The 12728-nt window shown below is 43.8% G+C and overlaps 1 protein-coding gene across 1 annotated transcript in view; it reads right to left on the bottom strand.

Annotated features, from left to right (window-relative positions):
- cfap99 (cilia and flagella associated protein 99) overlaps positions 1-12728 on the bottom strand; it is a 134059-nt gene that overhangs the window by 80933 nt on the left and 40398 nt on the right. The window contains exon 5 of the mRNA XM_078560769.1: positions 6643-6723. Within this exon, the coding sequence (XP_078416895.1) occupies positions 6643-6723 (81 nt within the window). The remainder of the gene's footprint in view (positions 1-6642; positions 6724-12728) is intronic.

The following is a 12728-nucleotide window of genomic DNA, read 5'->3' as shown; positions in this document are numbered from 1 at the left end:
AATAAAAGCAATATCCTGTTCTTGCTGGAAAACTCAAATAAAAACAAATCAATGAGCACAAAGGTAATGTCAGGGTGTAACTGACTTAAACTCCTAGAGCTACGAGGATACAGCGGAGGAATGGGATAGATTCAGCTGCTTCACAGAGAGCCGACATGAACTCAATGGGTTGAATGGCCTCCTTCTGTGTTGTATTGCCTCCCTATCATCAATTCCTAATCTGCCTGTGTCAATTAGGAACCCATCAGCCTCAGGAAGGTGCCTTTGCTGCCTGTTCAGGTTGAAATCGGACTTGGCAAGATCCAGGTGGCTTTCTGGCAGGTATGTAACTCAGAGGGTTTTTAACTGCCCACCTGCCTCATCTCTTTGGGTTCTGCTGGGCAGTAAGAGTTAAAATCATATCCTCATAAAAGAGATGTATAGAGGACTGTATAGGCTAAGACATGAGGTAGAATCACTTGAATTAAGCAATTGTGGGGAGTGGGGGGGCGTGATAAAAAAAAATCAATGAAACCAACTCCAGCAAGGAAAAAATGCCATCAGGAGAAAAGGAGGATCGGGGACAAAACTGGTAGACAAATCATAGACTAATACAGCATAGAAGGAGGCCTTTTGGTCCATCAAGTCTGCCACGTGAGAAAACAGTAAAAAGATTCGTTTGGGTTTGATGCTTCAACTAATGTCAATTTGTTCCAAACATTAGTCCTATGGCAGTACAATTTAAGGTTTGATGGAGTATGTGAAGTTGGGGGCAGGAGGAGGTCAAATGTTAATGAAAATCCATCGAGTGTTACTCAGCAATGCAGAATGGTGCTGTAGAACAGACAGGGAAAAGATGATTCTCAGCTCTGTGTCTGAATGATAACCAGCACAGTCTGCAGCACAATCACGAACAGCCCTTTGCTGCTCTCTCACAAGACCTACCCTCACGTTGTTAACAGACTCAGGAGCTCATACTGAGTGTAACAGGATCATTAACATCTCTCCTGTTCTGTCACAAGACCTGCTGTCATGTATTAATGGTTCAGGAGGTCACAGATGCTGTTTTAATGACTGTAGGTTTACGTGAGCATCAGGCTTTGTGCGGGAAGAAGGAGCCTTTAAAGCCTGCAAGTAAAAATCAACTGATATTTAGGTTTGAGGGTGGTAATGATGTTGGGGTTTTGTGCAGAATTTGAATTTACTTCATATCAAATTAGAATAATAATTATTACAAGTAAACACCATTAACAAAATGACTGCAATTGAGTCATTTGGGTCTGTGAAAAAAGGGTGCAAATTATGTTGAGGCAGGATCTGAATCTAAACAATCAGTGCTTCTGACTTTGCAGCATGCAACTTCTGAGAGCACTATTAACTTTGTTGACATTTTTGAAGGAATCATGGTCAATCACGATGAAGTTGCATCATAATTCCTTAATGCTTGTCAAGCAACTGATGAGCAACTTATCCAGTAGAATTATCAAAGGAAAATCTGGGGGAAATGACAAAACACGATGTCAGAATGCGAGTCCCAACCTACTTTTATGTTGTGCTTTTCATGTCCACTAGATTTTCTATAGAGGGAAGAGAACGGCATGGTCACAGTCACATATATGACTTCGATTAGAGCCAGTTCACTGCTATGGCAGGCATGGAAAACTGACTGGACAAATTCAAACATGAAGTTGTGAGAAAGATGGGAAAAAATTGGGAGGCCACACAGCATTCCAGGACTTTGGAGATGAAAGAGAGGCAGGAGAGAGGGGTCGAGTGTGGGTTCTTTTGAGAAAGTGGGTGATGACAGCCGTTCTGAAAGGGAGGAGAATAGTACCTGAAGCAAGGAAACCATTTACAATGTCAACTATCATGGGCACCAGGAAAGAAAGTTGGCCTTCAGCAGTGTAGTGGCAGTAGGGTGAATGGATCATGAGGTGGGCCTATCGAGTAATGGGACATGAGGGGAGATAGGAGAGATACTCAAGAAAGACACGGATTCAGGGCTGGAGTAGCAGGGGTGGGGGGTGGGGGATTGGGGAGCTGGGGGTAAGAGAAAGAAGGCTGCGATGGTGGCAACAGAATTGGTATCAATTTCTGTGATAAAGAAAATCATTTTTAAAAATTCGTTCAATGGGATGACAATGCCAGCGTTCATTGCCTGTCCCTAATTGCCCTTGAGAATGTGCAGTTATCGCTGAAGGTGAGAATGAAGAGGCCAGGAGACATTTAATGTTTAATGACATGTTTAGTAGTGCACAGAAGTCAGGGGTTATTCTTGCTCTCCAGGATGATTCTGCAGTGGTGGGCAGTTTTGGCAGATGAGAGTGGGGCCTGTTAATGCTTTATGTGGCCCAGGCAGATCTGACAATGGATGGCTAAATCAGTTATTTTATTCATCCACGGGAGGTGGGCTTTGCTGGCTGGGCCAGCATTTATTGCCCATCCCTTGTTCCCCTTGAGAAGGTGGTGAGTGAGCTGCCTTCTTGAACCGCTGCAGTCCATGGGTGTTGGTACACCCACAGTGCTGTTAGGAAGGGAGTTCCGGGATTTTGACCCAGCAACAGTGAAGGAACGGCGATATATTTCCAAGTCAGGATGGTGAGTGACTTGAAGGGGAACTTCCAGGTTGTGGTGTTCCCATCTATCTGCTGCCCTTGTCCTTCTAGATGGTAGTGGTTGTGAGTTTGGAAGGTGCTGTCGAAGGAGCCTTGGTGAATTCCTGCAGTGCATCTTGTAGATGGTGCACACTGCTGCTACTGTGTGTTGGTGGTGGAGGGAGTGAATGTTTGTGGATGTGGTGCCAATCAAGCGGGCTGCTTCGTGCTGGACGATGTCAAGCTTCTCGAGTGTTGTGGGAGCTGCACTCATCCAGGCAAGTGGGGAGTATTCCATCACACTCCTGGCTTGTGCCTTGTAGATGGTGGATATACTTTGGAGAGTCAGGAGATGAGTTACTCATTGCAGGATCCCAGCCTCTGACCTGCTCTTGTAGCCACAGTATTTATATGGCTAGTCCAGTTCAGATAAGGCTCATATCTGTACCCTTTGGGCTTGAGAGAATGAAGATGTGGTCCATACAAGGGGGAAACAACTGGGAAGGGAGACACAGGATTTGCTGAAGGTAAGCATATTAAAGCTGGGGTGAGAGATGGTTAACAGCTGCTGTGAGTTGAAGGCTAAAGGCTAGGCTGTTGGGAATAACAGAAATATAACTATACAGCTGTACAGTACACATATGGCCATCAAAGAAAGTAGTTGTTATACTGACACAAAAGACTGCAATAAGTAAGGAGGCAAAAGTGAAAATTGCAACTCTATCAGTTATTACAGTCTGATGTGAGGGTAAATGTGTCAGATGAAGAAATTTCCATGGGCCAGAGCACTTGGCCTCAATTCCTACTGTTCTTGTGATTAACAGTTAAGATTGTGTATAATTGGAACTGCCAATGTGGAACAGATCATAAAACCCAGTCAGACAAGAACAAATCACAATAAACAAGCTATGGTAGATTTGCTTGGGAGAGGGACCTTGGAAGGCGAAAGCTGTTAGATGATTAGGGAAGAACGCAAAGCTGGTAATACGTACAACACTTTTCAGATATTTCAGAATGGAATAATTCACTGCCTCTGCATTGCTGATAGGGAGACTCACCCAGCAGCAGTACTTATCAGAAACACACTGCCTGTGATTTTCCACATAATTGAGTGAGGCTCCTGCTGGCACTATAGACTCGTAAAATTACCTCTAATGTACTTCATCAACACGTTAGCACAATGGCTACAAACAGATCTATAACAGTGTCTGCAGTTTGCAAGGACAGAGGTTTAGTGGGGATGTCACTATTATAATAAGGTGTGATTTGTTAGAGGGGATTCGAAATTGTGGAAGAATGGGGCTGAGCAGATAGAAACTGACTTATTTCAGTGATTGAGGGAGGTCTAGAGCATGAGGACATGGATATCAGGTTAATTGTAAGAGATTTAGGGCACTCAGCAGGAATTATTTTTTACATCATACACCTTGGGATGTTTACTACATTAAAGGCACTGCATAAATGTAAGTTGCTGGTGTACATAGAGGGTTGTGAAATGCACTACCCAAAAATAGTGATCGATAATGCGACCATGTCAACACTGGAGAATAGGTAAGATTGAAGAAAAAGGTGGATAAGGGGATGTGGAAACAGGGCTGGCACCTGGGATCAGGGTCAATTTCTGATGTGGAAGATAAACTCCAATACAGATTGCTTGGGCTGAATAGCCTGTTTCTGCTTTGTGGTTTCTATGTAATTATATGTAATGGCAATGCAGTACCCCAGATTGATAAGTGTGTCTAACTACTCATTATATACCATCTGCTGTCTTCACACAGCAACATTCAAACCAAATGTGAACAGCACCACTCGCCTCCCATCATGCCCACTTGAAGCAGGCAATGGAAGGCGTGATGTACGTGAAAAAGTGTAAGGGTGACTCACAGGGAGCTGCTGGGGATATGACAGTATTAATGTTCAGTCCTTGCTTGAACAATCTGTGCTAAAATATATTTACAGTAATTGTTTCTTTTTTCAAAAAAATTGGATATATTTGAATGAGCTGACCTCCTCCTAACATTACTAGGGTCACTAGTCTAGAACGGGAGCTGAAAAATTGTTTTCCTTGACATTAGGATTAAAATGGCAGATAAATTAATTCAAGTGCCAATATCACATAACACAATTTCTCTGTTTTGGAAAGACCAGGCATTGAGCATTGCACTACACCTCGAGTTTAATTTTAATAATGTTCTGATCTGCAGACGTGTAATTCAGAGGTCTGCTGGAAAAGATGATGAATTCCAATTGAACCTTTGAGGTTGGAAGCCACTGTCAAGGAGGTATTAACCTATTAGTGGACAGAAGGGTGTAATAAGTGGCCCAAATTTTCCGGTAATAATAACATTAAAGATGCCAGCACTCATTGTTATTACTGTGTAAATTAGACAGCAGACTCCAGCACTTTCAAAATCTTTACAAATAAAAACGTTCACAGCTGCCAAACTGTCATTGCGGGGAGGGAATCAGGGCAGGCTGTGACCTCAGTTATGGCCATCTTTTGACATTGGCACTAGAGCGCTGTTAAATGTTTCTGGAGCGCTGCCCCACTCAATCAGTCTGCTGCCAGGAGGCTGCCTCCTTTCATTGGCCACGTTCTGGCCACTGCAGCGGGTCCACCTGCCAATTAGAAAAAAGCTGTTTTGCCCCAGCCTGACATTTTAAAAAGTGGCTTGGGAAAAGGACTATAATCAGCAAACCAGCATGCTGGTCGGCAGTGGGAAATTCCAGGCCCACTCACCTCCAGTTCCACCCCCATTAGGCTTTAAAAATTTGGTCCTGTGTTTCTCAGTAAGGGTTCTTCAATCTGATTTGTTGAAGATACATGAATTGCTTGCTCCATGGTCCTTGTAGAGGGTGGCACGGTGAAATGGATCTCCAGTAACTGTAAATTGTTGCTCAAAAGCCGAATAAAAGTCTGTGGGCAACTATAAGTGTGATGAATGACAAGTGCGCTGACTGCAAAATCTGGGCCATTAAACCCTTGTGTTGTAATATTGCCACATGTAATTTGTAGTTTTTACTTTAAAAGGCCTTATGTAGGTTTACATAAAACCTTCAAATTATTTGAGTGACAAATAACATACTTTCCTGTGTATCAAGTGAAAGCTATCCTTTATCAGCTGAACCATAATGAATCTCAGTCAGAGTTTCTGTTTCCCCATTTAATATATGAGATCTTTTAAGTATCCAACCTTTGGCTCCCGTGATGACTTTGTGGGGTTGAAATTGGTATATGCCCTTTCCAGTACAAAGCATGCCAATGTAGTAGGGGGAAATCACCTGAGCAATTATAAATTCATTTGTAGGCATCAGGGTGTTAGCCCTCTTGAATATCCTAATTAGGAGCCTAATGCCTGTTGGGGAACCATTTACAGAAATCAGTTCCCAATGAGCTCGACAGCCTTTGGATCTAAAGGTTCCTAAGGCCCCCATGACTATCAACTAAAAGTAAGTGTTGAAATTGTTTTCCCTCCCTGGGGAGCAGGAGTGCTGCACTGACTTCACAGGAGTCACGATTGCCCCCCTCCCCATTCCCCCTGGGCCCTAACTGAGGGGCATTGGCAGCCCATAGGGTGAGCTGCCTGTGGAGATGCAACCAGCACCGGCAGCTCTTCCCAAGTTTCCTGATGAGCCTGAAGGATCCATTTCTAGCGATCCTCAAGTCTTCTGATTCAGATGTCCATTACTGGGCACTGAAAACAGGCTCAGCTGAATTTCTACCCTAATGAATACATACAATGAATAGTTTGAGCCATTTAAACAAAGAACATTGGGTTCAGTGCTTGAGTCAGCCGAGCTCATTGGGACATTGGCATGGATCACTGCAATTGATGTAATTGCCAATGAGATAAGGAGGACAAATCCTCACCCATTGTTGTTCTCCAGCAACCATTGGTAGGAATGAGGGTGTGAGGATGTTGGCTGATGACCAATAGCTTGCCAGCACTTGCCATTTGGGTTCACTTATGAACAGTGAGGTGGTGCAGGGTGGGTTGTATCCACGGAACCACACACCTGCAAACAGTCAATGCATTCAGCAAGAGAAAGAAAACAAACGCATCCAAACCTCTGCTCTGCGGAGATTTTTCCTTTTACATGTTTCCAGCAGTTGCTTCTCTTTGGGAGGCTCATAGGTACTTCTGGGAATCTGAATTACAAGAGAGAGAACAATGAGACAGAGACTACACCTTCCTAAAATATCAGTCAGATTATAAAGCAAATCTATTGTGCCATTCAAAAGGGCCTGACGTAATATTTACAGTTGAGTATTAATGCTCTGCACCAGCCTCCTCCTCCTCCTCCTCCCCAATCTTCATCTAATCATATTAACATATCCTTCTGTTCCTTTCTCCCTCGTGGGCATATGTATCTAGTTTCCTCTTAAATGCATATTTTAAGTCATCTCAAACATTCCACACACTAATCGCTCTCTGGGTAAAGAGGTTTCTCCTGAATACAGTATTGGATTTATCAATGACTATCTTATATTTATGGTTCGTAGTTTTGGTCTTTCCTGAAAGTGAGAACATCTTCTCCATGTCTAAGATTGTGAAGGGGCTCAATCAGCTCACCAATCTAGTGACAAATAACTACAGAATTATTTGGCCATTGCACAATTAGGAAAAGTGGGTCAGAAGTTTCAGCAATAGATCAAGTCAATGAAGCATGAAAAAGAAAATAAATTGGTTGGGATTTCAGTTAGATGTTAACCAGATTTTTAAAATTTAATCAAGGACCTCTGGAAGCAGTCCTTTGAAAACTTTCAAGAATGGTACATGACAGCTTGGATGGAATCTCATGGATTTCAGGCTGGATTTTCATCTCGCGGCAGGAAGTGGGAGTCAGGAAATTTCCTGGTTCAGCCCCCCACCTCGGGAGAAAGCGCCCACAAAGGCAGGATTTATATTGTTTGGGGGGCGGGGGGGGGTGGGGGGGGGGGGAAGAGAGCGCCGTGGGGAGGTGGGTGGTGTGGGCTGCAGCTGGGCCAGCTGAGTTGGGAAGTGGTTTGGAGGCAGCTACAGGGGCTACTAGGTGCCAAGGTGGGCTGTTTAAAAGGTCTGCTGCGCTGTGACTTCGTCCCAGTTATAATGAAAACATAAGACCCTCTCGCCCCCAACCCTCACACTCCCTCACCCTCACACACTCCCCATGTGCCATTCATGCCCCCTTATGGCCCCCATGCACCCCATATGGCTTCTCATGCCTCCAATGCCAAGATATGCTCCCCAAACACCCCTTATGGCCCCTCATGCCCCCATGCCAAGTTATGGCACCTATACCCATTCACCTACTATACACTGCATTGAATCAAATAACCCTATAGTGACAGTAGAATGTGTAAAAAAAGCTTTAAAAAGTCATTAATTGATAACTTTGCATCTTCTTAAATTTTTTTAACTAAATGTCAATAAAAGTGTCAATCATCCACACCTTTTAAAGTATCAACAGTAGAAATTGCAAGCACTTGAAACTTCTTCATATTGTGTATTTAAACATTGTGCAATTGACAGCATAGATCAGAGAGCTAGAGCTGTTAACCAAGCAATATTTTCCCTCGGGCTCAACTGTCTTAGTATTCTAATGGATGTCTGGGCTCTCAGCCAATAACACATAATAAGGCTTAGCTAAGTCCTGAAATCCATTACCCTGTGAAATACTTGAGCCTGAGGGAAGCATTGTTTGATTAACAGCTCTCGCTCTCTAATCTAACAGGAAACTTCCTGGAAATTTCCTTTTCTACCTTTCCTCAAAAAGAAGAGCGGCAGGCTTGCTAAGTAGGACCTGGTGAGTAAATTAGAAAAGTATAATATTTTTAAACAGGTATACTTGGATTTAACTGAGAAGCGGCAGGAATAAGGGAAATTTAGGGCCAATATAATAAAGTCATATAAATAATCCAAAGTAGAATAAAGTTAATGTAAGGGAAGTAGAGTTAAGACATGGCACGGCAGCTCAATGAAGTGGAATGCGTGTCCTGTAATATATGCGAAGTCATGGATGCTACCAGTGTCCTAGGTGACCACATGTGCAGGAAGTGCTGTCAGCTGCAGAAACTTGAGCTCCGGGTTTCAGAGCTTGAGCAGCAGCTAGAGTCACTGTGGCGCATCTGCGAGGCTGAGAATTACGTGGATAGCATTTTCAGAAAGGTGGTCACACTGCAGCTTAAGGGCCTGGAGAAAGAGAGGGAATGGGTGAACACCAGGCATTCCAAGAGAAGTAGGCAGGTAGTGCAGGAGTCCCCTTGGGTCCCACTCACAAATCGGTTTTCTGTTTTGGAAGCTGGTCAAGGCGCTGGTTCTTCAGAGGAGCGCAGTCAGAGCCAAATTTGTGGCACCATGAGCGGCTCGGCTGTACAGGAGGGGAGGAAGAAGAAAGGAAGAGCAATACTGATAGGAGATTCATTGCATAGGGGAACAGACACGCATTTCTGTGGCAGTAGACGTGACTCCAGGATGGTATGTTGCCTCCCTGGTACCAGGGTCAAGATGTCACAGAGCAGCTGTAGGACATTCTTCTGGGGGAGTCGTGGTCCACATTGGTACCGATGACTTAGGTAGGAAGGGGGATGTGGTCCTGTAATCAGAATTTAGGAAGCTAGGTAGAAAATTAGCAAGCAATCTCTGGATTACTCCCAGTGTCACGTGCCATTGAGTACAGAAATAGGGAGATAAGGCAGATGAATGCGTAGCTAGAAAGATGTTACAGGAGGCAGGGCTTTAGATTCCTGGGACACTGGGGTGGCTCTGAGGAAGATGGCACCTGTGCAAGCCAGATGGGTTGCACCTGAACAGAGCTGGGGCGTTTTGCTAGTGCTGTTGGGAGGGCTTTAAAATAACTCGGCAGGGGTGTGGGAACCAAGGGAGAATATTAGAGAGGAATATCAGAGTGCACAAAATACTGGGAGAGATAGATAACACTAGAGTAGTAAGTTAATAGGTAGAGTCAGGGCGAGGGAGAAAGTAACAAAATCTAAATCAGGGTTACTATGTATGTATGTATGTATGTGAATGCACAGAGTACAGTAAATAAGATTGGGGAGTTACAGGTGCAGATTGCCATGTGGAAATATATTGTGGCAATAAGAGACCTGGCTCAAGGAAGGGTAGAACTGAGAGTTAAATATTCCTGGGTACAAGCCCTGTAGCTGAGGTATTAAATGAATACTTTTCATCTGTCTTTACCAAGGAGGTAAATGCTACCCAGGCCATGGTGAGAGACGAGGAAACTCTGTCACTAGTGTTTAAAATTGATAAGGAGGAAGTATTGAATAGACTGTTGGTCCTTAAAGTTGACAAAGCACCAGGGCCAGATGAGGTGCATCCAAGGATATTGAAGGAAGTGAGAGTAGAAATTGCAGCGGCACTGGCCATATTTTTTCAGTCTTCCCTAGACTAAGGGGAGGTGCCAGAGGACTGGAGAATTGCAAACATTACACCCTTGTTCAAAACAGGTTGTAAAGATAAGCCCAGCAATTATAGACCAGTCAGTTTAACTTCAGTGGTGGGCAAGATTCTAGAAACAATTATTCGGGATCAAATTAGCAGTCACATGGAAAAATATGGGTTGATAAGGATGAACCAGCATGGATTTCTAAAGGCGAAATCGTGTTTAACTAACTTTCTGGAGTTTTTTGAAGAGGTAACAGAAAAGGTAATGCTGTTGGTGTGGCGTACGTGGACTTTCAAAAGGCATTTGACACAGTGCCACACAACAACCTTGTGAGAAAAGTTATTGCTCATTGAATAAATGGGACAGTAGCAACATGGATACAAAATTGACTGAAAAATAGGAAGCAGAGAGTGATGGTCAATGGATATTTTTTGGACAGGAGGAAGGTTTGTAGTGGAGTTCCCCAGGGGTCGGTATTGGGACCCTTACTTTTCCTGATGTATGATAATGATCTAGATCTTGGTGTGCATGGAACAATTTCAAAGTTGGCAGATGATACGAAGCTTGGAAGTGTTGTAAACTGTGAGGAGGATGGTGTAGAACTTCAAATGGACAAAGCCAAGTTAGTGGAGTTGGCAGATAGGTAGCAGGTGAAATTCATTGCGGAGAAGTGTGAGGTGATGCATTTTGGTAGGAAAAACATAGAGAGACAATGCAAAATAAGGGGTAAGATTTTGAAGGGGGTGCAGGAGCAGAAAGACCTGGGTGTATATGTGCATAGATCATTGAAGGTAGTAGCACAGGTGGAGAAAGCAGTTAATAAAGCATATAATATCCTGGGCTTTATTAATAGAGTACAAGAGCAAGGAGGTTATGCTGAATTTATATAAGACACTCATTAGACCTCAGCTGGAGTGTTGTGCACAGTTCTGGGTGCCACTTTATAGGAAGGATGTGAACATATTGGAGATGGTGCAGAAGAGGTTTATAACAATTATTCCAGGGATGGGAAACTTCAGTTACAAAGATAGATTGGAGAGGTTGGGACTGTTCTCCTTAGAGAGAAGAAGGCTTAGAAGAGATTTGATAGAGATGTTAAAAATCATGGGGGCGCTGGACAGAGTAGATAGGGAGAAGCTGTTCCCATTTGCAAAAGGATCAAGAATGAACGGGCACAGATTTAAAGTGATTTGTAAAAGAAACAAATGTGACGTGAGAAAAAATTTTTCTCACAATGAGTGGTTTGGGTCTGGAATGCACTGCCTGGAAATGTGGTGCAGTCAAGTTCAATCAAGGCATTCAAGAGGGCATTAGATGATTATTTGAATAGAAACAACGTGTAGGGGTACAGGAGAAAGGCAGGGCAATGGCACTCGGTCATAATGCTCATTTGGAGAGCTGATGCTGACATGATAGACTGAATGGCCTCCTACTGTGCCATTAAAATTCTGTGATTCTGTGATCTATGCTGTCAATTGCTCAATGTTTATTTATACAAGATAAATAGGTTTCAAGTGCTTACAGTTTCTGCTATTGATACTTTAAAAAGTCTGGATGATTGGCACTTTTATTGGCCTGTCGTAAACAGGAGCTGTTTTTTTAAGAAAGTGGAAAGTTATCAATGAATGACTATTTTTTAATAAGATTTTTGTTACACATCCTACTGTCACTATAGCATTCATTGGTTCTATACAGAGTATAGTGGGTGAATGGGCATGCAAATGCCATAGCTTGACAGGGGGCATGAGGGGTCAAGAGGTGTGTGTGGGGTGCATCCCTTGGCATGGGGGCATGAGGAAGACCTTTAGAACATACCTTTCAAAAGGTTCCCTCATGCAAAGTGTGGTTCATGACATCTCTGAGGTGCCGTGAACCATGAATCTTTGAAAACCTGGCCTGACTCCACGAAAATTGCAGAGGGCTAGGACATGCCCATCCCCACAACGGAACTGACCAGGTTGCGAATGCAGGGTGGGGTTGCATTCTGAAGCAACCCTTAAAAGACCCTTGTGAAAATCAGAAACCCTGGGAATGGGGTCAGGAATAATGCAATCGGGTCCCAGCTGCAATTTTTAAAGGTCTACAGATTCTCACCAACTTCGTGAAAATCCAGTGCTTAGTTTTTGACAGTGTTGGGACCATATGGACTCGGCAACCCACCATGCAAGTAGTGGGCCTTCCAGGTGAATTTTGAGGGGGCCAGCCAATGAAAAGGGTTCCTCCAGACTGGCATCCAATGAACTGCAGAGGGCAGAAGAAGCAGTGAGAAGCCCAATTGAGGGCTGAGTTTTTAATGGGGTTCCGGTAGCATTCACAGAACTGTGAATTGTGGATTGAAAATTTGCAAAGGGAAAAGGAGATACAAGATGTATTCCAGATAGGGAAGGGCAGACGCACGATTCACTGATGTGGAACTTAAGGGCATGTTGGAATCTATGAGGGCACAGGGGGAGGTGCTCTTTCCAGAGGATGGCAGAAGGAGGCCAGCCAACCTTACCAAATAGGCTTGGCTGGAGGTCGCAAAGGAAGTGAGCAGCTGGAGTGTGGTGTGGAGGATGTGAATCCAGTGCAGGAAACACTTCAAGCACTTGAGAATTGGCAAGGAGAGTGCCATGCAATTTTCAGCTGGCAACCATCATTCTCCTCCATAACCTTCTCCAGCACATATACCCTTTGAAACTCTCAATGTGCAATTACACTTGAAGAATGTCTGCCCAGGTTTTACCTTAACTCTATGGGCAGAATTTTTCCATCGGTGAGCTG

Source organism: Cetorhinus maximus, chromosome 2, assembly GCF_964194155.1.
Source record: "Cetorhinus maximus chromosome 2, sCetMax3.hap1.1, whole genome shotgun sequence".
Taxonomy (NCBI): domain Eukaryota; kingdom Metazoa; phylum Chordata; class Chondrichthyes; order Lamniformes; family Cetorhinidae; genus Cetorhinus; species Cetorhinus maximus.
This window is presented reverse-complemented; position numbering and strand designations above follow the sequence as displayed.